General features: G+C 46.0%; 2 protein-coding genes across 5 annotated transcripts; one reads left to right on the top strand and one right to left on the bottom strand.

Moving 5' to 3' along the window:
- Window positions 1-79: 79 nt before the first annotated feature.
- KLHL10 (kelch like family member 10) lies at window positions 80-12464 on the bottom strand. The gene is made up of 5 exons (XM_061144034.1): window positions 12271-12464; window positions 3104-3593; window positions 1097-1714; window positions 664-813; window positions 80-454 (listed from the first exon to the last, which is right to left on the bottom strand). Exons 1-5 carry the CDS (start codon window positions 12462-12464, stop codon window positions 80-82), a joined length of 1827 nt encoding a protein of 608 aa, XP_061000017.1.
- A 911-nt stretch (window positions 12465-13375) lies between these two features.
- On the top strand, window positions 13376-21565 carry NT5C3B (5'-nucleotidase, cytosolic IIIB). 4 transcript variants are annotated; one of them, XM_061144038.1, is made up of 9 exons: window positions 13376-13450; window positions 13674-13772; window positions 14377-14446; window positions 14533-14579; window positions 17014-17099; window positions 17610-17699; window positions 18758-18920; window positions 20032-20232; window positions 21364-21565. In XM_061144038.1, the coding sequence occupies exons 1-9, from the start codon at window positions 13439-13441 to the stop codon at window positions 21445-21447; spliced, it is 852 nt and encodes a 283-aa protein (XP_061000021.1). In that variant the 5' UTR covers window positions 13376-13438; the 3' UTR covers window positions 21448-21565. The 4 variants fall into 4 exon arrangements, with proteins under 4 accessions (XP_061000021.1, XP_061000019.1, XP_061000018.1 ...); XM_061144036.1 differs by having other exon boundaries at window positions 21043-21565; XM_061144035.1 differs by having other exon boundaries at window positions 20872-21565.
- Window positions 21566-22103: the final 538 nt, after the last annotated feature.

The following is a 22103-nucleotide window of genomic DNA, read 5'->3' as shown; positions in this document are numbered from 1 at the left end:
CAAGTTTAAACACTGCATTTATTTAAAAAAAGAATTAATTCTTATTGCTTAGACTCTTTATTAGCTAATATGAAGAGGCTCATACAGGTAGGGTACTTGTCGAGGCAGAGTACTTTACTTCGTCTCGCAGTGCTAGCCCCGTGAAGTTGTCCCGTCTAGCTGCGTATTCCCCAACGTTGGCCAGCCCTGGTACCACACAGCAGCTCAGAGCACTGCGGTATATGCTCATGTCGTGAGCATCATACCACTCGTCAGTCTTCTCATCATAGCACTCGACATTAAAGGTGGTGGTAAAGCCATTAAAGCCACCCACCACAAACAAGAGGTCGTCTACCACCTCGATGCCAAAATTGCTACGAGGATTAAACATAGTGGGGATCGTGCGCCAAGTGTTAGCCACTGGGCTGTAGGCTTCTGCACTCCTAAGTCGATTAGCTCCGTCAAAGCCGCCTACCTGTGGACAGCAGAGGAAACACGACTGGCTGTTAACCATGGCTTCTGTTCATTGAGGATCCCCTCCTTGTAGGGACCTGTGATTTCATACCTCCCTCTTCCACTATCTTCCATGGATAAAAAGCTTTCAAATGCTTCCCACTGGTAGTGTAAACCTATTTGCTAATAGAAAACCTAGGCTATCAATTTTGTTGTATGAAAGAAACTCACCGCATATACGTGTTCTCCATAAGCAATTACACCTATCCCACTCCTCCTGCTTCTCATGGGTGCTATGACTGTCCACTGATTACTCTCAGCGTTGTACACTTCTGCTGTAAACAGGCATTCGTTTCCATTAAATCCACCACATATGTAGACCTGTGTGAAGAGAGTTCCAAGATGAGTAAAATTGTTAACTTATGGGGAGTAGAAGGAGGGTGTATGTGATGGTGGCTGGGGGCTGAGGATACTTCAGATGCCAGTCTGCAGTCTGGGTTTTTTCCGCACATGCACACATTGCTTTTTAATAAGTAAAAGATAGTTACAAAGGGCCACAGTCATTGGATGAAGAGGTTAGTATTGCAAGGTGAATACCGCCACTTCTCTTTTCCAACCACCTCAAAAAACAAAGCGTTATTTCCGCTTTCCCCGGGGGTCTCACCTTTCCATAGAGTGTTGTGGCACTCGCATCACTCCTCTGCTCATGCATGGGGGCAATGAGTGTCCACTGGTTGGTCTCTGGCTCATAACGTTCAGCAGTGTTGAGACGCACGTAGCCATCAAAGCCTCCCATGGCGTAAATAAAATTGCTGAGGACTGTCACACTGACGTAGCAACGCCTGGAGTGCATTGGGGCCACCTGGTGCCAGGTTTTCTTGACTGGGTCAAAACGCTTAACACTATTGAAATAGTCCACACTGTCGAATCCCCCAATGATATAAACATAGCCTTTCAAATAGGCTGCCCCATGGTAGGCACGAGGACTCTCTTCCTCACAAGTGACATTCACCCATCTGTCTGCCCGAGCATCATATGCCTCAATGGCATTGGTGGGGCTCCCACCACTCCAGCCACCAATTGCAAATAGGATGGCATAGGGCAGGCGGGGCCTGGTGAGTGGGTTGGTGAAATCAGAATTAGAAGGGCCATTCATATTTAGGTCATACATGGCCTTCAGGGCATTTATGATGACTGGCTTGCATTCCTCACTGTCTTTGACATAGTCATTCATTTTAACATTGTTCATGAAATATTCAGCATGCATTAAGGCCAGGCGAACCTAAGAAGGAAATACAGAAAGTCATTCAGATGAGGTGAGGTGTCTGAAAAAACCCATGTCCTTAAGCCCACAACTTCACAGCCTCCACTGAATGCACTAGGGTCATGTTTTATTTTTGTAACTTATATTTGGATGCTGAGAATGAGTGAGATAGAAGCCACCTCAAGTGGTCACAGGGCTAGTCCATTCCTTGGCCCCTGGACAGGACTTTTAGACCAGAAAAAGTTGTGGTCATTGTTGAGTGATTGGATATCTATGTCTCTCTATATAAAGTAACATGAATTAGCACCAGATGGCTACAATTGAGTGCAATGCTCATGATCTGGTTTCTAGTCCAGCTCCTGTTTTGGTTGGGGAAACTCACAGAAGCAAAGAGGTGAAAGGAAGACCTTTTAGAATTCTTTTGAAGACCTGCCTTCTCCTTCCCCCAATATCAGAATTTTGGTCAAAGAGAAAATAACTGGGGCAGAAGGAACTAGCCATGCTAGGGGTGAAGAAAGCTTCAAAATTCCAGAGAATGGCCGGGTGTGCCTTCTACATGTGTGCTTCTATAAGTGACTGCATGCTAAATCGTTTCAGTTGTGTCCAACTCTTTGTGACCCTATGGACCGGAGCCCACCAGGCTCCTCTGTCCGTGGGATTGTCCAGGCAAGTATATTGGAGTGGGTTGCCATGCCCTCATCCAAGAGATCTTCCCGACCCAGGGATCAAACCCAAGTCTCTTACATCTCCTGCATTGGCAGGCAGGTTCTTAACCACTAGTGTCACCTGAGAAGCCCACATATATAAGTATATATTTATATATATATATTACATATAAGTATATATACAAATATAACTCTGCCTTCTGTCAAACATCGGAGTGTAGTTCTTGGGACAATCCCTCTGGGATTAATGAATCAAAAGTGAGCAATTAAGGGAATTCCCTGGTGGTCCAGTGGTTAGGACTCCAAGTGAACTTCCATGCTAGGGGCATGGCTTTGATCCCTGGGCATGGAACTGACTCAGTTGGTAAAGAATCCACCTGCCACGCAGGAGACCCCTGTTTGATTCCTGGGTTGGGAAGATCCACTGGAGAAGGGACAGGCTACCCACTCCAGTATTCTTGGGCTTCCCTTGTGGCTCAGCTGGTAAAGAATCCGCCTGCAATGTGAGAAACCAGGGTTTGATCCCTGGGTTGGGAAGATCCCCTGGAGAAGGGAACAGCAACCCCCTCCAGTATTCTGGCCTGGAGAATTCCATGAACTGTATAGTCCATGACGTCGCAAAGAGTCGGACACAACTGAGGGACTCACTTCACTTCGTGGAACTAAGATCTCACAAGTCACGTGGCTCAGCCAGAAAAAAGAGTGAACAATTAAAGCATCCCACAAAAAATAACTAAATGACCTTGGGAAGCAAAACTGAAATATGCTGTTTCCTATTTTGGGGGTCATGAGAAATCCATTTTAAAATGGCCTCAAATACAGCATCTTCTTGTTTGACGTTGAGCTCATCTTTCTCAATGATATCCTTAAGTTCAGTGACTGAGAGCTCTAAAAACTCTGCTGAGACTTTCACCATCTCCTCAAAGTTGTGCAGTATGAACATGTAGGCCTTCTGCCTCAGCTCAGGGCAGTAGTAGTAGTCTGTGAACTTGCAGATGCCGATACAGTTATCCAAACACAGCTCCGACTTGAGGAACTCACAGCAACCCCTGACAATACCCATGATGTTAAATTGGTCTGCAGCAGCCAAGAGTTTCTCCACGTTATCTGGTGTGATGGGGACCGTCCGGGTGTATGCATATTCGATAATCAGCTTCATCATGTCGGGGGAAATGCCAGGGATGTTGTATACCTTCTTTTCAGTGTTGTTCCAGCCACTTGTAAACAAAGCTCTGGAAGAGAGACAAAAAACTAGCAGTCACTGAAATATTTCTCTCCCATCTGCCATGTTTCCCCTGCCCACCAACCTTTTGTGGAGAGCTTGGACATTTTCTAAATAGCGCACAGTAAGTATATTGGAAATACATTGGTGTCAGGTGAGAGGGAGGAGAGTAGGCTTTACATAGTGGGCAAAAGAACCTTTCCAAGATCTTTGGTCACTTTTATTCCTATTTTCATGATCAGCAGCCCTTTTCCCCATTTTAGGGATGGAGAAATTGAGATCTACAGCTGGTAGTACGACCCAGCTCTTTTCTGTCTCAGCCCATTCTCTACCTCAATTAAAGAAATTAAACTTGAGCAAATACACTTTTAAAACAAGTATTATTCATATCCAGAATCTGATCACTTTGCACCACTCCTCTTGCTGTCTTCTTAGTCTAAGCCACCACCATCTCTTGCCTCGATTACTGCGAATAAACCCCGTAACCCGGCAGTCCTCAACCTCTTTGGCACCATGTACCAGTTTTGTGGAAAACAATTTTTCCATGGACTGGGAGATGGGGATGGTTTCAGGATGATTCTCATAAGGACCCTGCAACCTAGATCCCTCGAATGCACAGTTCACAGTAGGGTTCACGCTCCTGTGAGAATCTAATGCTGCCACTTATCTCACAGGACGTGGAGCTCGGGCAGTCATGAGAGTGATGGGGATCGGCTGTAAATACAGGTGAAGCTTCACCTGCTCGCCACTCACCTCCTGCTGTGCAGCCTGGTTCCTAATAGGCCGGTATCAGTCCATGACCTGGAGGTTGGGGACCCCTGCCCTAACTGATCTCTGCTTCTGCCCTCGACATCTCCAGAGTTTACAGTCTTATCCCAGCCCCCAAAGTGATCCTTATGAGTTTATGCTCCTCTTCCACTCAGAAACTTCCACTTGCTTCCCTTGTTATTTACAGAGTAAAATACGAAATCCTTATCAGGGACTACAAAAGACCCCTGAGATCTGGACCATGAATACCTCTCTAATCATATTTCCTCTTGCCTTCCTTCTCACCTTATTCCAGCCCTGCTGGCCTTGCTTTCCTTGAATACACCAGAGATGCTTCCATCTTGGGCCCTTTGCACTTTGCTTTCTACTCAGCCTGGAAGGCTCCCCCTCCCACCAAGATTTCTGTATTTTCCAAGACATCACCCCCTGGAAGTCTTTCCTCAAATGTCACTTTGTCAGCAAAGTGATAATCCTATTTAAAATGACTACCAACCACTCCCTATCTTCTTTTCCCCTAGCAATTATGATCTGATATATATTTTATTAAATGCCTATTCCCCCTATTCAAAGGTAAATTTAATGAGAACAGGAATATTTATGTGTTGTTTTGTTTCTAGTACCTGTCACAAAATGGGCACTCAATAAGAAATTATTGAATGAATAAATGACTATTCCACAATTATTTATTGGGTACCTTCTAAATAGCTAGGTACTTTTCTAGGTGTTGCAGAAGGCCCTGCTCTAATATATTTTTGCATCCTTTTTCTAGGAAGTTTAAGGAAATATGGGCTCAGAGATCAAATTCTCTGTCAAAGAAGTCTGCAAACCTATAGCTTCTGGGCCAAATTCAACCCATCTCCTCTATTTTTGTCCTGCCCAAAAGTTAAGAATCTTTTACATTTTTAAATTGGGAAAAATATTGTGACACCTGGAAATTATAATAAATTCAAATTTTAATAATCAAATAATTTTATTGGAACACAGTCATGTCTTTTCAGTTAGAATTGTCCATGGCTATTTTCCATTTTTTCTTGATCTCTTCTGCTTCTACTAGGTCTCTACTGTCTCTATCCTTTATTGTGCCCATCTTTGGGTGAAATGTTCCCTTGGTATTTCCAATTTTCCTAAAGAGATCTCTAGTCTTTCCCCTTCTGTTGTTTTTCTCTATATCTTTGCATTGTTCATTGAAGAAGGCCTTCTTGTCTCTCCTTGCTATTCTGAAACTCTGTGGTTAGTTGGGTGTACCTTTCCCTTCCTCTCTTGCTTTTTCTCTTCTCTTCTTTCTGCAGCTATTTGTGAAGCCTCCTCAGGTAAACACTTTGCCTTCTTGCTTTTCTTTGGGATGGTTTTGTTTGCTGCTTCCTGTACAGTATTACAGACCTCTGTCCATACTTCTTCAGGCACACTGTTTACTAGATCTAATCCCTTGAATCTATTCATCACCTCCAATGCATATTCATAGGGGATTTGATTCAAGTTGTACCTGGCTGGCCTAGTGGTTTTCCCCGCTTTCTTTAGTTTAAGACTGAATTTTGTTAAGAGAAGCTGATGGTCTGAGTGACAGTCATTTCCTAGTCTTGTTTTTCCTGACTGTATACAGCTTCTCCGTCTTTGACTACAAAGAATGTAATCAATTTGATTTCAGTATTGACCATTTGGTGATGTCCATGTGTAAAGTTGTCTCTTGTGTTGTTGAAAAAGGGTGTTTTCTATGACCAGTGCATTCTCTTGGCAGAATTCTGTTAGTCTTTGCCCTGCTTCATTTTGTAATCCAAGGTCAAACTTGCCTGTTACTTGCCTGTTAGGTTTTCTTGAATTCCTACTTTTGCATTCCAATCCCCAGTGATGAATAGAACATCTTTTTTTGGTGTTAGTTCTAGGAGGTCTTCTACATCTTCACAGAAGTGATCAACTTCAGCTTCTTTGGCATCGGTGGTTGGGGCATAGACTTGAATTACTGTGATGTTGAATGGTTTGCCTTGAAAACGAACCAAGATCATTCTGTCATTTTTGATGTAACATCCAAGTACTGCATTTCACACTCTTTTGTTGACTATGAGGGCTACTCCATTTATTCTGTCGGATTCTTGCCTGCAGTACTAGATATAATGGTCAACTAAATTAAATGACTGCTGATGGAAGTAAAGTCTGATGCTGTAAAGAACAATATTGCATAGGAACCTGGAATGTTAGGCCCATGAATCAAGATAAATTAGAAGTGGTCAAATAGGAGATGGCAAGAGTGAACATTGACATTTTAGGAATCAGGAAACTAAAATGGACTGGAATGGGCGAATTTAATTTAGATGACCATTATATCTACTATTGTGGGCAAGAATCCCTTAGGAGAAATAGAGTAGCCCTCATAGCCCACAAAAGAGTCTGAAATGCAGTACTTGGGTGCATTCTCAAAAATTACAGAATGATCTCTGTTCGTTTTCAAGGCAAATCATTCAATATCACAGTAATCCAAGTCTATGCCCCAAACACTAATGCTGAAGAAGGTGAAGTTGAATGGTTCTATGAAGACCTACAAGACCTTCTAGAACTAATGCCAAGAAAAGATGTCCTTTTCATCACAGGGGACTGGAATGCAAAAGTAGCAAGTCAAGAGATACCTGGAGTAACAGGCAAATTTGGCCTTGGAGTACAGAATGAAGCAGGGCAAATGCTAACAGAGTTTTGCCAAGAGAATGCACTGGTCATTGCAAATGGCCTCTTCCAACAATACAAGAGAAGGCTCTACACATGAACATCACTAGTTGGTCACTACCAAAATCAGACTGATTATATTCTTTGCAGCCAAAGATGGAGAAGCTCTATACAATCAGCAAAAATAAGACTGGGAGCTGACTGTGGCTCAGATCATGAACACCTTATTGCAAAATTCAGACTTAAATTGAAGAAAGTAGGGAAAACCACTAAGTCATTCAGGTGTGACCTAAATCAAATCCCTTATGATTATACAGTGGAAGTAACAAGTAGATTCAAGGGATTAGATCTGATAGAGCGGCTGAAGAACTATGGACGGAAGTTGGTGACATTGTACAGGGGGCAGTGATCAAGACCGTCTCCAAGAAAAATAAATGCAAAACCGCAAAATGGTTGTCTGAGGAGGCCTTACAAATAGATTAAACAAGAAGAGAAGTGAAAGGCAAAGGAGAAAAGGAAATATATACCCATCTGAATGCAGAGTTGCAAAGAATAACAAGGAGAGATAAGAAAACCTTCCTCAGTGATCAATGTGAAGAAACAGAGGAAAACAACAGAATGGGAAAGACTAGCGATCTCTTCAAGAAAATTAGAGATACCAAGGGAACATTTCATGCAAAGGTGGGCACAATAAAGGACAGAAATGGTATCGACCTCACAGCAGAAGTTATTAAGAAAAGGTGGCAAGTATACACAGAAGAACTATACAAAAAAGATGTTAATGACCCAGATAACCACAATGGTGTGATCACTCACCTAGAGCCAGATATCCTGAAATGTGAAATCAAGTCGGCCTTAGGAAGCATCACTACGAATAAAGCTAGTGGAGGTGATGGAATTCCAGTTGAGCTATTTCAAATCCTAAAAGATGATGCTGTGAAAGTGCTGTACTCAATATGCCAGCAAATTTGGAAAACTCAGCAGTGGCCACAGGACTGGAAAAGGTCAATTTTCATTCCAATATCAAAGGCAATGCCAAAGAATGTTCAAACTACCACGCAATTGCACTCATCTCACATGCTAGCAAAGTAATGCTCAAAATTCTCCAAGCCAGGCTTCAACAGTATGTGAACTGAGAACTTCAGATGTTCAACCTGGATTTAGAAAAGGCAGAGGAACCAGAGATCAAATTGCCAATATGTTGGATCATCGAAAAAGCCAGAGAGTTCCAGAAAAACATCTACTTCTGTTTTATTGACTATGCCAAAGCCTTTGACTGTGTGGATCACAACAAACTGTGGAAAATTCTTCAAGAGATGGGAATACAAGACCAACCTTACCTGCCTCCTGAGAAATCTGTATGCAGGTCAAGAAGCAACAGTTAGAACTGGACATGGAACAATGGACTGGTTCCATATTGGGAAAGGAGTACGTCAAGGATGCCCTGCTTATTTAACGTATATGCAGAGTACATCATGTGAAATGCTGGGCTGGATGAAGCACAAGCTGGCATCAAGATTGCCAGGAGAAATATCAATAACCTCAGATATGTGGATGACACCACCCTTATAGCAGAAAGCAAAGAAGAACTAAAGAGCCTCTTGATGAAGGTGAAAGAGGAGAGTGAAAAACCTGGCTTAAAACTCAATGTTCAAAAAACTAAGATCATAGCATCTGGTCCCATCACTTCATGGCAAATAGATGGGGAAACAATGGAAACAGTGACAGACTTTATTTTCTTGGGCTCCAAAATCACTGCAGACAATGACTGCAGCCATGAAATTAAAAGACGTTTGCTCCTCGGAAGGAAAGCTATGACCACCTAGACAGCATATTGAAAAGCAGAGACATTACTTTGCCAACAAAGGTCCATCTATTCAAAGCTATGGTTTTTCCAGTAGTCATGTATGGATGTGAGAGTTGGACTATAAAGAAAGCTGAGTGCCAAAGAATTGATGCTTTTGAACTGTGGCATTGGAGAAGACTCTTGAGAGTGTGTTGGTCAGCAAGGAAATCAAACCAGTCAATCCTAAAAGAAGTCCTGAATATTCACTGGAAGGACTGATGCTGAAGCTGAAACTCCAATACTTTCGCCACCTGTTGCAAAGAACTGATTCATTGGAAAAGACCCTGATGCTGGGAAAGACTGAAGGCAGGAGGAGAAGGGGACGACAGAGGATGAGATGGTTGGATGGCATCACCAACTTGATGGACATGAGTTTGAGCAAGCTCTGGGAGCTGGTGATAGACAGGGAAGCCTGGTGTGCTAAAGTCCATGGAGTCACAAAGAGTTGGACACGACTGAGTGACTGAATGGAACTGAAATTAAATTCGCCCATTTCTGTATATTTTAGTCCACTGATTCCTAAAATATCGATGTTTATTCTTACCATCTCTTGTTTGACCATGTCCAATTTACCTTGATTTATGGACCTAACATTCCAGGTTCCTATGCAATATTGTTCTTTGCAGCACTGGGTTTTACTTTCATCACCAAACACATCCATAACTGAGTGTCATTTCCACTTTGGCCCAGCTGGTTCATTCTTTCTGGGGCTATTAGTAGTTGTCCTTCACTCTTCCCAGTAGCATATTGGACACCTTCCGACCTGGGGACTCATCTTTCGGTGTTGTATCTTTTTGCCTTTTTATACATTTCATGGGGTTCTCATGGCAAGTATACTGGGGTGGTTTGCCAGTCCCTCGTTTAGTCAGAACACTCCACTGTGACCCTACACATCTCAGATGGCCCTACACGGCATGACTCATAGCTTCACTGAGTTATGCGAGTCCCCAAAAAGGCATCCAGAGTCAGACATTCTGGAGGGTGAAGTCAAGTGGACCTTAGAAAGCAGTGCTGTCAGTAAAGCTAGTGGGACTTCCCTGGTGGTCCAGAGGTTAAGAATCTGCTTGCCAATGCAGGGGACACAGGTTCAGTCACTGGTCCAGGAAGATTCCACATATTGCAGAGTAATTAAGCCTGTGTGCCATAGCTACGGAGCCTGAGCTCTGCAATGAGAAGCTTGTGAACTGCAACTAGAGTGTAGCCCCCACTCTCCACAACTAGAGATAGCCTGCACGCCTCAATGAAAACCCAGCAAAGTCAAAAATAAAAATATAAATTATTAAAAATAAATAAAGTTAGTCAATGTGATGGAATTCCAGTAGATCTATTTAAAATCCTAAAAGATGATGCTATGTAAGTTCTGTACTCAATTTGCCAGCAAATCTGGAAAACCCACTAATGGCCGCAGCACTGGAAAAGGTCAATCCTCATCCCAATTCCCAAGAAGGGCAGTACTAAAGAATGTTCAAACCACCAGACAATTGTACTCATCTCTCGTGCTAGTAAGGTTATGATCAAAATCCTGCATGCTAGACTTCAGCATTACATGAACCGAGAACTTTCAGATGTCCAAGTTGGGTTTAGAAAAGGCAGAGGAACCAGAAATCAAATTGCCAGCATTCACTGGATCACAGAGAAAGCAAGGGAATTCCAGAAAAACATCTACCTCTGTTTCATTGACCACACTAAAGCCTTTGACTGTGTGGATCATAACAAACTGTGGAAAACTCTCAAAGAGATGGGGATACCAGACCATCTTACCTGTCCCCTGAGAAACCTGTATGTGGGTCAAGAAGCAACAGTTAGAACCCTGTGTGATTCAGGATTGAGGAAGGAGTATGATAAAGCTGTTTGCTGTCACCCTGTTAATTTAACTTACATGCTGAGCACATCTTGAGAAATGTCAGGCTGGATGAGTTACAAGCTAGAATCAAGATTGGCAGGAGAAACATCAACAACCCCAGATATGTGGATGATAACACTCTAATGGCAGAAAGTGAATAGGAACTAAAGAACCTCTTGATGGGGATAAAGGGGGAGAGTAAAAAAAGCCGGCTTAAAACTAAATATTAAAAAAACTAAGATTATGGCATCCAGCCCCATCACTTCATGGCAAATAGAAGGGGAAAAGGTGGAAGCAGTGACAGATTTCCTCTTCTTGGACTCTAAAATCACTGTGGATGGTGACTGCAGCCATGAAATTAGAAGACAATTGCTTTTTGGCAGGGAAGCTGTGACAAATTTAGTGTGTTGAAAAGCAAAGACATTGCTTTGCCAACAAAGGTCTGTATAGTCATGGCTATGGTCTTTCCAGTAATCATGTATGGTTGTGAGAGCTGGACCATAAAGAAGGCAGAGCGCCGAAGAATTGTTGTCTTTGAACTGTGGTGCTGGAGAAGACTCTTGAGAGCCCCTTGGACAGCAAGTCAATCTTAAAGGAAATCAACCCTGAATACTCATTGGAAGGACTGATGCTGAAACTGAAGCTCCAATATTTTGGTCACCTGATGCAAACAGCCGACTCATTGGAAAAGACTCTGATGCTGGGAAAGATTGAGGGCAGAAGGAAAAGAGGGCATCAGAGGATGAGATGACTGTATGACATCACCGATACAATGCACATGAACTTGGGCATACTCTGGGAGATGGTGAGGGACAGGGAGGCCTGGCGTGCTGCAGTCCATGGCGTCATGAAGAGTCAGACACAACTGGGCAACTGAACAACAACAAAACATGGCTGCTTTCGCACTGAAAGCAGAGTGGAGTAGTTGTGACAAAGACTGTGTGGCCTGCAAAACTCCACTTAAAATATGTGCTATACCACCTTTTTGCATACCCTGCTCTAGGTTTACATGAATGAGAATTTTTAGCAACAGGTGGGACACACTTACCATATCTTCATTGGAACTGAGTACCCAAATATTTTCAGCTCATAAGCAAGATAGCTCTTTACCTTCCTGATTACAACACTTTCGGCTCAAACTTCCTTTTTCTTCTGATAAATATTTCCTGGGTTCTTTCCCTTCATCCCTCTTCCCACCCTCTCTATCCTTGTTAATTTATCACCCTGCCTGAAACAGTCTCAGATAGGGGCTGAAGGGGTAGCTGAAGTGGCACGCAACCAAGGTTTAAGTAGGAAATCCAGTACAGGTGTCCAACTGTCCCAAAGGTTGGTGTGGGTGCAAATCAAAGAAAAAAAGCACCTGACCCACCAACAGCTGGTTGAAACTCAGTTGAAAACCAGAGAGGCTCTGGCCCTGATTGGGCATCTTCAGAAAACAAAGGAGCCAGTCTACAGGAGCTCAGGGCTTTGATAGGGTCCCTAAACGTAAGATTGTGGGATGGGAAACATGAAATGAACCACAATGTCTCAGAATGAGCCCAGTTCCCCCTTTGGCTTAGTTCAGCAACCCTGTTATACCTAAAGTAGGAACTGCAGCTACAGAGGATGTTCTTGTGGGCATTGAACTCAAAGCCATTGACCTTGATGACCACGTCGCAGAGCTTGCCCTCTAGCCTAAGCTCGTTGAAGATCTCACAGGTCATCGCACTCATCTTCCTCTCCATGTGAGGCTGGTGGAACCGTGTGGAGGCCGCCGCGCTCTCCATCTCCATGGCACCCTGGGATCAGCGGAGAGAGGCTGCTCTCCTAGGGTGTCGGGGAGGATTGTGGGGGGGGCCCTTTAGCCAGCTGTCGCTCCTTTTCCCTACTACATCTTTCATATAGGGCCCATCAGGCAGCCCAAGTTCCAGAATCCTGGGGCCGCAGTGAGGTCACTCTCAGGATTGTGTTCTCAGGTTCTGGAACTCTCTCCTGTCCCTGTCCTTCTTCCTTCTCCCATCCCCCAAGGCACCACTCAGGTTGAAGACCACCCCACACCTTCCGCAACGAGAAGAACAGGGGCCGGTGACCACCACAACCACCACATCAGAGTTCTGTTTCACTCTAACTCCTGTGGCCCCCTTCAGGTGTTCAGTTGGGCATCTCTGTAGCATCCATCTACCTTCTTCTACAGCCCGGCACTTGACTCCCAGACAGAGTTCTGGGAAGCTAAGTCAGAGAAGGCAGAAGGAAGAAGTAAAGCTGATGAGCTTTCATTCTGGTCCACCTGTCCAGGGCCTTCCTGCCCTCTGGACGTGAGTCACCCATCTTCTGTGATGAGGAGCGAGTCCAGAGAAGAAAGCACTTTCCGGCTGTTCAACACAACTCACTTATGTCTCCTTCACATCCCCTCCCTTCCTGTGGTCTTTTGATCATGCAAACTGTAAGCCTGGAAATGACCATTCTGGTCAGGGATTTTGCTCTACAAGGAATGGCACCCACGTACCCTCCACCTCTTGGGACCCTCCCCGTCCTCTAACACAGGGCTCTCAAGCAGAGTCTGCACGCACAGTGCCGCGCGGCCCTCCGGAGGCCGCTTGCCTCTGCCGACCCTGCACCTAGCCCACCACCCTCGGGCTCGCCGCCTGCACCCCACCCCCCGCCCCCGGATCCGCCCCCGGATCCGCCCCGGTCGGAAGCGGCGCCTGCGCAGTGCAGCCGCGAGGGCGGTCGTTGTGTCCACGCCGCCGACCGGCCCGCGAGCGCAATGGCGGAGGAGGTGAGCTGGGAAGAGGAGACCGGCGTGGGGCTGGCCCCGAACCCCCGGGCGCTCCGAGACCCCCGGCAGGCCGTCTGGGCCCCGCCTCGCCAGTGCGGCCGGTAGACGCCCAGGCCTTGCCAGAGCCCCCACTCGCCCCCTGCGCCCCCGGCCCGGCTTCGCGGGGCTCCCCTTGGGCCCTGCGCGGTGCTGGAATCAGCGGTTCTCTCGGGTCTCGGGACAGGTGAGCACCCTGATGAAGGCCACGGTCCTGATGCGTCAGCCCGGACGGGTGCAGGAGATCGTGGGCGCCCTCCGCAAGGGCGGGGGAGACCGCTTACAGGTATCGCGGGGGGCAAGGTCGGGGCGGCTGGGTCGGGTGCCGGTGGCTGGGGAGGTGGCCTGCCCTGGGCGCCTTACCGCGTTGCTGCAGAGAACGTTCAGGCAAGCCTTCAGCCTCTAGAAATAGCCAGGGACTTGAGGGCAAGCCTGTTTTGCCTTGGAGGAGAGCCCACCTGCCCGAAAACCTAGATTTCAGTATTCTCAAATTTCTTTAGACAGAAAGTACCCCACACCAGGCCTCCGGGTTTTGTTGTCCTCACTAGCCGAGGTTGGTGGGCTCCCCAAGAAGGTGAAGATGTGGAGATGAGCCAGAAGGAGGGGGCATCTTAAAGGAAACCAGGGCCTTGAGATGGGTGCTATTGAAAGGGTAGAAGAGGTCCTGATTCTGCAGTCCCCATCCCCACCCTCCACGAGACTGGGTCTTCTCAGGGTTGGTACAGGTACTAACTAGAATTAGTTCTTCCTTCCCTCTCCAGTCCTTCCTGACTCCCCCAGGGCTGTGCCTGCAGGCTGGGCATGGAACTGTTTGGATTTCCGTATTCATATTGATGCAGGGCTACACTGCAAGGTGCCTGTCTAGGCATCATCTCTCTTTTGCATTTCAGGTCATTTCTGATTTTGACATGACCTTGAGCAGGTTTGCTTATAATGGAAAGCGATGCCCTTCTTCTTACAGTAAGTCATACACAAGCTTGCTTTATTGGACTTGACAGGATGATGGCTTCTAAGGGACAAGTAAAAGGAGTTCTGTATTTTTGCAGATATTCTGGATAACAGCAAGATCATCAGTGAGGAGTGCCGAAAAGAGGTGGGTTACTCCCTTCTTTGCTCAGAAATGGCTGGCATATGTGACGTCCAGTGGTTCTTGGTTAGGACCAAAGATTCCAGGGTCAAGACCATAGAAGGTTAATTTTTAAAAAAAATTGTTGTTATCCTCAGGTGGACCTAGTCTTTGTGTGTGTGTGTGTGTGTGTGTGGCTTGTGTAATCGTAGCGATTTCTGACCAGGGATTGAACAGGGCCCTTGGCAATGAAAGGGAGGAGTCCTAACCACTGGGCCACCAGGGAATTCCCAGGTGGACTTAGTCTTATACACTGAGAAAGCTTTTCCTTATTGGCCAAGACATGTGATAATGGATGGTTGGACTATGCTTACTGCTAGCTATAGAATTTACAGGAAAAAAAAAAAAAAAGAATTTACAGGAGACATTTTACTGCCTCCATTTAACAGATGGGGAAACAGAGACTTGAGAGGTTTGAACAACTTACCCAAGGTCACACAGCAAGATGCAGAGCTTGGTTTTCCCATAGATCTGATTCTGTTCCCAAACTCTTTTTAACTGTATTATGCTGTTTCCTTGATAATATACATTTTCTTGGTGCATTAGCAGTTACCAAGAAAGACTTCTGAATTAATGTCTATGTATGAAATCCCCCATTTCCATAAGATGCATACAGATAATATAAGGCGATCCCTGTAGCCTTGGAGTTCATTTTACTTTGTTCCACGTTCTTCTCATCAATGTCCTTTTTGCCAGAGCAGAGCTGTGCTAACGCTCTTTTCTCTTCTGAGCTCTTTCTAATAAATAACTATCATTAATTCCACTTGATGATGAAATTCACCCAATTGTGTACTAACTAAGCAGTTTGTTGGCTGGCCATGGTTGGTCAGCTCTTCTAGTACTCTGCATGATTACTGGTTATTAGGATGGGCAGTGAATTATAGATAACCTTTCTATTTCTACACCTGTGTCTCTGGAGATGCCATTTATAGCTTAAAGTAGACTCTGGCTCTACCACTGATCACCTTTGGGAAGTCACTCTTTTTGGTCCCTCACATCCCCCATCATAGCAACTTCCAGAGAGCTTCATCCACAGATAAAATAAAAGGTTTGGATGCCCTCTCTAGGATAAAGAAACTAGAGAAAACTAGGATTTCTGGTGTTGATGGGTTTCTGAAGAAATTCATAAAGCAAAATTTATGTAAAGAAATCTTTTTTCTTTTTAAAAATTTATATTCTGTTGAGTTCTGTTTTACTTTCAGAAGAATGTTCTCACATTCAAATAATTAAGAATCTTTAATACATTTTAGGGGCTTCCTGTCTTTGAATTTAACCCTCTTTTGGACTGATGGTCGGGGACTCCATTTGATCTCAATATTCCGAGACCATGCACGTATAAAAATTATAATTCTTCACTCTGTCCATTCCCATTTTTATTGGGCACTGTTACTAACTGAAACATGTGACACACATGATCCCTGAAGCAACCTCCCTAGAGTCTGGAGGGTCCAGGCACGTGGAAGGTGACCTTAGCCAGAGGAGGCACATGGAGATGCTCCTGGTGAGGTTGTCTACCTGACGTTGGCAGTGCAGTCGTTATCCCTGAACATACTACAGTATCCTAGCTCCACTAGAGCATGTTTTTTTTTTTTAACCAGATCTATCTAAATTGCCCTGCTTTTAAAGATTTAAGTGCAACTCGTAGCACTTAAATCTTTAAAAGCAGAGCCGTTGGGCTTCCCTAGTGGCTCAGACAGTTAAGAATCTGCCTGCAGTGCAGCAGACCTGAGTTCGATCCCTGGGTCAGGAAGATGACCCTGGAGTAAGGGAATGGCTACCCATTCCAGCATTCTTGCCTGGAGAATTCCGTGGACAGAGGAGCCTGGCAGGCTACAGTCCGTGGAGTTACCAAGAGTTGGACATGACTGAGCAACTAACACTACTCCTACTACTAAACTTGCAAAAGAAACAATTTTTGTGAAAGCAGTAGTTTGATGGGTTTGTTTTCTTTCTTTTTCTGACATAGCATTAAAATGAGTCCCAAACCACTAAAATGAAATGTGTTTTTATCCATGTGCTCCCCTGCCCCTAAGTTATCTTGCCTACTACCTGAGAAAGCATACCACATTTTAGGAAATACAGCGTTAACTCAGTTCTTACTGATTAAGTACTGATGCCTGGGCTAATTTATAACAGCAACAACGGCAACAAAATTCTAGATGTTACCTCACTACAAAACCTCTTTGTATTGTTGATACCTAGACCTCATTCTTTGGGACCAGGGGGTGCGGGGGGCTGGAATGCAGAAGGATGGCCAGCTCTGAAGCTCCTGTGACTCCCTTATATGAAATTCCATCTTCTAGGTAACTGGTGACTTTTTTTCTCATGCGGGACTGTAGAACTCTGCTGGGAAAAACTTGATATAGACTGATGACTTTTCTCTTCATTTTGGATGTCACAGCTCAAAGCGCTCCTTCACCATTATTACCCGATTGAGATTGACCCACACCGGACTATCAAAGAGAAGTTACCCCACATGGTAGAATGGTAAGTGCCGGTAGTGGTGAATGATGGCTTGGTCTGGCTTTGAAATCAGATGCAGGCTCCCTTACCTTACTGAATGCTCAGCTGAATGCCACAGTCCCAGCTATTAGAACAGATTGTGCAGACATAGACAGGTCACTCATGGCTGCTGCTGGATGAAGTAGGGGGCTCACTGAGAGTCCTTGGAGTAAACTAGAAGCCCCTTAGTTTGGGGGAATCAGTGCTTTGGGGCAATAACCCTCCTCAGAAAAACTGGTATCACTGGACAGAGTCCCAGAGAAAAGGTTCAGAAGAACTTTGGCATCAGCAGCAACTCACCCGGCTGTGGCCTACAGCATTGCTCTCTCACCCCCCTCCTTTAGGGACAACCAGGGTCCTGCAGGAAGTGGCTCCAAGGAAGAGGATGAGGCCTTGATTGCCCATACTTCCGAAGGAGACTCAGGCCTGCGATGGGAAAGGGCACTTTATTTAGTGGTTTGAATTTAGGGCTTTGTGGGGGGGGTCTTTCTCCAGGTGGACCAAAGCACACGACCTCCTGTGTCAGCAGAAGATTCAGAAGTTTCAGATAGCCCAGGTGGTAAGAGAGTCCAACGCAATGCTCAGGTGAGCTGCCTGCTCTGGGAAACCCTTCTGCCAGACTGGAATGGGTTTGCTTACAAAGAGAGGCTGGAAAGGAGTGAAGAGGAGTTAGTTTCTGGAAGAGTCAGAAGTGACGTAGCTCCTTGAGGAGAAGGTCTTGCTCTTCCTCTCTGGACTCAGCCAGGGAATTTTCTATCCTGGGGTGTGTCTGAGGACACACACTGCTGGTAATGGGTGTGGTGAAGATGCTCCATCTCCTAGAACAAACAGTGTCTTGGTAATTTTTCCCAGTGGTAAAAAGACTTATGGGGTTCCTGTGGTAACTGGTGTTCAGACATGGGAGTTGGCTGGCCTGGGACCCTTGATCATCAGTGACCTTCAGAGCTCAGCTGTCTCTGCTGGAGCGTTCTTTACTGGAGGAGGGATGGGGGCACGTAGAGGAAAGAGTCAGACTGGGGGGAGAGGCTAGCTTGTGGAAAGCCAGGAGAGTGGGCACGTGTAGACCCAGTAAGTGCCCGGGTAGGTTGGGGGTGCTCCCCAGTGAAGCCATCCTAGGAAAGCCACCTGGTTGTATTTTGCTCAGGCAAAATCATCTAGAAACAAACAAACAAAAAAATGTGTTTATATGGTTTATGTGAAGCTCAGGACAGGGAAAGCAAATCAATGGTGATGTGAAGTCAAAATGGGGGCGGTGGCATCAACTGGGAAGGGACATGAAGGAAGCTTGACCTGGTGTGTATCACACGCATGTACACATGTTGTAAGTACTAATTGAGCTAAATACTTAAGATTAGTGCACTTTACTCATTTATTCTGTGTATTTTATACCTCAATTTAAAATGTTTTAGAAATAAAAATAAAATGTTTTAGAGGGACTTAACTGGTAGTCCAGTGGTTAAGACTCCAAGCTCTCAATGTAGGAGCACGGGTTTGATCCCTGGTCAGGGAACTAAGATCTTGCATGCAGAGCAGTACAGCCAAAAAAAAATGTTTAAAGAAAAATTTAAAAGATGTAACCCAAATAGAAAATAAAGGGCAGTAACAGAGGCGATGTGGCTTCAGAACCATTCATCTGGTTTCAGGGATGGATACAAGACATTCTTCAACACCCTCTCGCAGAACAACATTCCCCTTTTCATCTTTTCTGCGGGCATTGGGGATGTCCTGGAAGAAATTATCCGGCAGAGGAAAGTGTTCCACCCCAACATCCACATCGTGTCTAACTACATGGAGTTTGATGAAGATGTGAGCCGCATCTCATTAGGGCAGAGGTGGAAGAGGGGTGGGGACCGCCAGCCAGTGTGCTTCACCCTGAATGTTAACCGGGATGGGAGGCAGGAGGAGGGAGGGGAAGGTATGCTGGCTTCGTTGCCCTTGGCAGCTATTTATTTATTAACATGGCTAAAGATAGTTGCTTTTGAAAGACCCATTCTTGAGTGTCTGGCTGACAGTGGGCTCTCTGCCAGGGAGGACCTAGTTTAGAGCTCAGCCAGGCCCTGTGTCACTGTCATGGGTCATGTGCCATCCTAGGTACTCAGGAGCTTGGACTTGGACTTGTTTTGCTTGAGCCAGAGGTAGGCTACACTGACTCACCCATGTTCTGACTTCTTCCCCTTAAGACCAAGGCTGGAATGTTCGTCCCTTTGACTTGTGGTTAGGGTGCGGCCCACAGCTGAGGTTAGCACACGTGTAGCCTGGGCAATGCTTGTATCCCAGCTTCTTGCTTCCACCAGAGTGGGTGATCTACGATATTTGATGGCCTCTGTTAAAACCAGGGGCTGGAAACTTTTTTTTGGAACTGCCTGGTGGTCCTGTGGTTAATTCTCAGTGCTTCCACTTTGGGGGCCTGGATTCAGTCACTGGTAGGGGAACTAAGATCTCCTAAGCCTTGTGGCATGGCCAAAAGAAAAAAACCCAACCAAAGGGAAAAACCTTTTCCTGTAAAAGAACAGATAGTAAATATCTTACTAGGATCATTCGCAACTACTCTGTCACACAAAAAAGCAGCCATAGACAAGATGTAAACAGATGGGCCTATAAATTAAATTCCAGTAGAACTTGGAGAAGGAAATGGCAACCTACTCTAACGTTCTTACCTAGAGAATTCCATGGACAGAGGAGCCTGGTGGGCTATAGTCCATGGGGTCACACAGAGTCAGATGTGACTGAACAACTAACACACACAGAACTTAATTTACAAAAGTAGTCCAAATCTGGCCCACGAACCCTAGCTTGCTGACCACTAGTCTGGACCACAGTGACGTGTTGCCATCTGTGGCTTTCGTGGCAGACTGGAGAACTGGCCCTGGATGGGTCCCTGTAGCCCTTCTGTCTGTCTCTCATCTTGATTACTTAGGGCTTCCTAAAGGGATTCAAGGGCCAGCTCATCCACACCTACAACAAGAACAGCTCTGTGTGTGAGAACTCCGATTACTTCCAGCAGCTTCAGGGCAAAACCAACATCCTCCTGCTGGGAGACTCCATGGGGGACCTCACTATGGCTGATGGGGTTCCTGGCGTGGAGAACATTCTCAAAGTTGGCTTCCTAAATGACAAGGTAGGTATGAGACCCGGGCTCTTCATGGCTGGCTTCTTCATTCCTGTTACAGGATATAGTACTTCACTGTGTGAAGTATTAGAGGCACAGAGGTCAGACACAAGCCATAGTATCCTAGGAAACAAGAGATACCCAGTGGTCAGAGCTGTATGCACAGCACAAGGTATGATCTGGAGGTCAGAGCACATCATCAGAGCTCACGCTTACTGAGTGCTCACCTTGGGCCGGGAACATCAATCCAGCTAATCTGTATAGTCATACTTTGAGGTAGTGACTGTTTTACATTTTTACAAGTGTGGAAACTGAGGCAGGGGGATTAAGTAACTTGCCCAAGGTGACATAGTTTAGAAAGTGGTTGGGCTGATCACCAGTCCTAAATCTTACCTGTAAAGGCATGATTGAGATGGGGGATGTTGGTATTCAAGATGTGGGTTTATAATTTAGAGAAGGAAAACGTAGAAACAGACAAGGGGTTAATGGATGAAAACAAGATCTTAAAGGGGCACAGGACGGCGTCAGGCTCGGCCAGCAGGTGCTGAAGGTTTTAAAAAATTCAGTCTAATCTGCCTCATAGATTAGAGGTAACATCTGGTTTTCTGTCTCTTGATCCTTGTGACTCTCCTTTTGACACTGACCCAGGGGTTAATTGTGGCAAACTGCACCCGCAACCATGTGTGTCTCCAAAGGACAGGGCCCGGTAAACCTGAACTCCTTTCGGGGAGTCGCAGCTTGAAGGTGCTCCTCCCCAGCCCCTGGTGCATAACAGCGGGCAGGGTGCTGGGGGACTCTCGCTGTCTGCTCCCCGGGCAGGTGGAGGAGCGGCGGGAGCGCTACATGGACTCATATGACATCGTGCTGGAGAGGGACGAGACGCTGGACGTGGTCAATGGGCTGCTGCAGCACATCCTGCAACAGGGTGACTGGACAGAGATGCAGGGCTCCTGAGCGCAGGCGGGGCCTGCAGGCTGCAGTGGGGAGGGGCCTCCCTGGAAGGCCGCTCTGCTCTGAGCTCTGCTCCTCCTGTGCGTGCAGAGTCCTCCAGAGAACATTCTGGGCTGCCAGTGGCCGGGAGCCGCTGGCTCACACCCCTCCCTCCTCCTCTCCCCGGCTCCTTGGTTTTGTGTTCTCCAGCGGCTCGAGGGATCCCTGCCAGGAGGGAGGACAGCGAAAGCTATTCCAGGCGAACTGCGGACCTACGCAGTGTTAGCACTTTAGGAATCAGCTGGTCCAGGGAATCTTTTTTTCCCAGAATTTTTTAAACATGTGAAGCTGTTCTTCAAACAAGTCTAAGTCTAATATGCGAAACAGATCAAAAATAAAAAAAGAAAAAACAGCTGATCTGATTTGGGGGTCTGGGGCGGAGCAGAGCCTGTACCTCTTGGCTCCAAGGTGCAGGAATCTCCAAGACCGTGGAACACAGTTTGAAAACCACTGAATTCGCCCAGGAGACCCTCAGCACACCCAGGTGTGTCTGTGGGGGTCGGCAGAGGGGCGCAGGCAGGGTTGGAAGGGTATGATTCTGACCTAAGATGGTTTGACTTGATTCTCATGCAGCAGTTAAACGAGATTCCGTGGGGTCAGCTGGATCTGGCCGGTACTGTCTGCAGAGCCCCGTCTTTATGGATTTCCTAAAGAGATCCATGTGAGTGTGGGTTTTCCCTGGTACCCGTGGCTCCTGTCCTTCTCCTCTGGGGCCACTGAAATAGATGACTTCCAGGAGTTGAGCCTGGGGAGCTGACAGTACTCTGGGCAGAGTCAACTTCATTCCCTCTCCCGCCTGCCCAGCTGCTGGAAAGTCATGTTTATCTGCAGTTCTAAAAGGAGAGTAATGGGAGTGTTGACTGAGAGCTGGCTGCATGCTCCCAGAAGCC

Source organism: Dama dama, chromosome 5 (assembly GCF_033118175.1).
Source record: "Dama dama isolate Ldn47 chromosome 5, ASM3311817v1, whole genome shotgun sequence".
Lineage (NCBI taxonomy): Eukaryota > Metazoa > Chordata > Mammalia > Artiodactyla > Cervidae > Dama > Dama dama.
Note: the sequence above shows the minus strand (reverse complement) of the source record. Positions and strands in the feature narration are given on the sequence as shown.

Coding starts and splice junctions, on each gene's coding strand:
- KLHL10 (XM_061144034.1), bottom strand. CDS start 12,464: ATGGAGATGGAGAGCGCGGCGGCCTCCACACGGTTCCACCAGCCTCAC. Junction 1,715..3,103: donor TTTCAGTTTTGCTTCCCAAG/GTCATTTAGTTA, acceptor TTTCCTTCTTAG/GTTCGCCTGGCCTTAATGCA. Junction 455..663: donor ATGGAGAACACGTATATGCG/GTGAGTTTCTTT, acceptor TGCTGTCCACAG/GTAGGCGGCTTTGACGGAGC.
- NT5C3B (XM_061144035.1), top strand. Junction 14,580..17,013: donor GTGAGGAGTGCCGAAAAGAG/GTGGGTTACTCC, acceptor TGGATGTCACAG/CTCAAAGCGCTCCTTCACCA. Junction 17,100..17,609: donor TTACCCCACATGGTAGAATG/GTAAGTGCCGGT, acceptor GTCTTTCTCCAG/GTGGACCAAAGCACACGACC.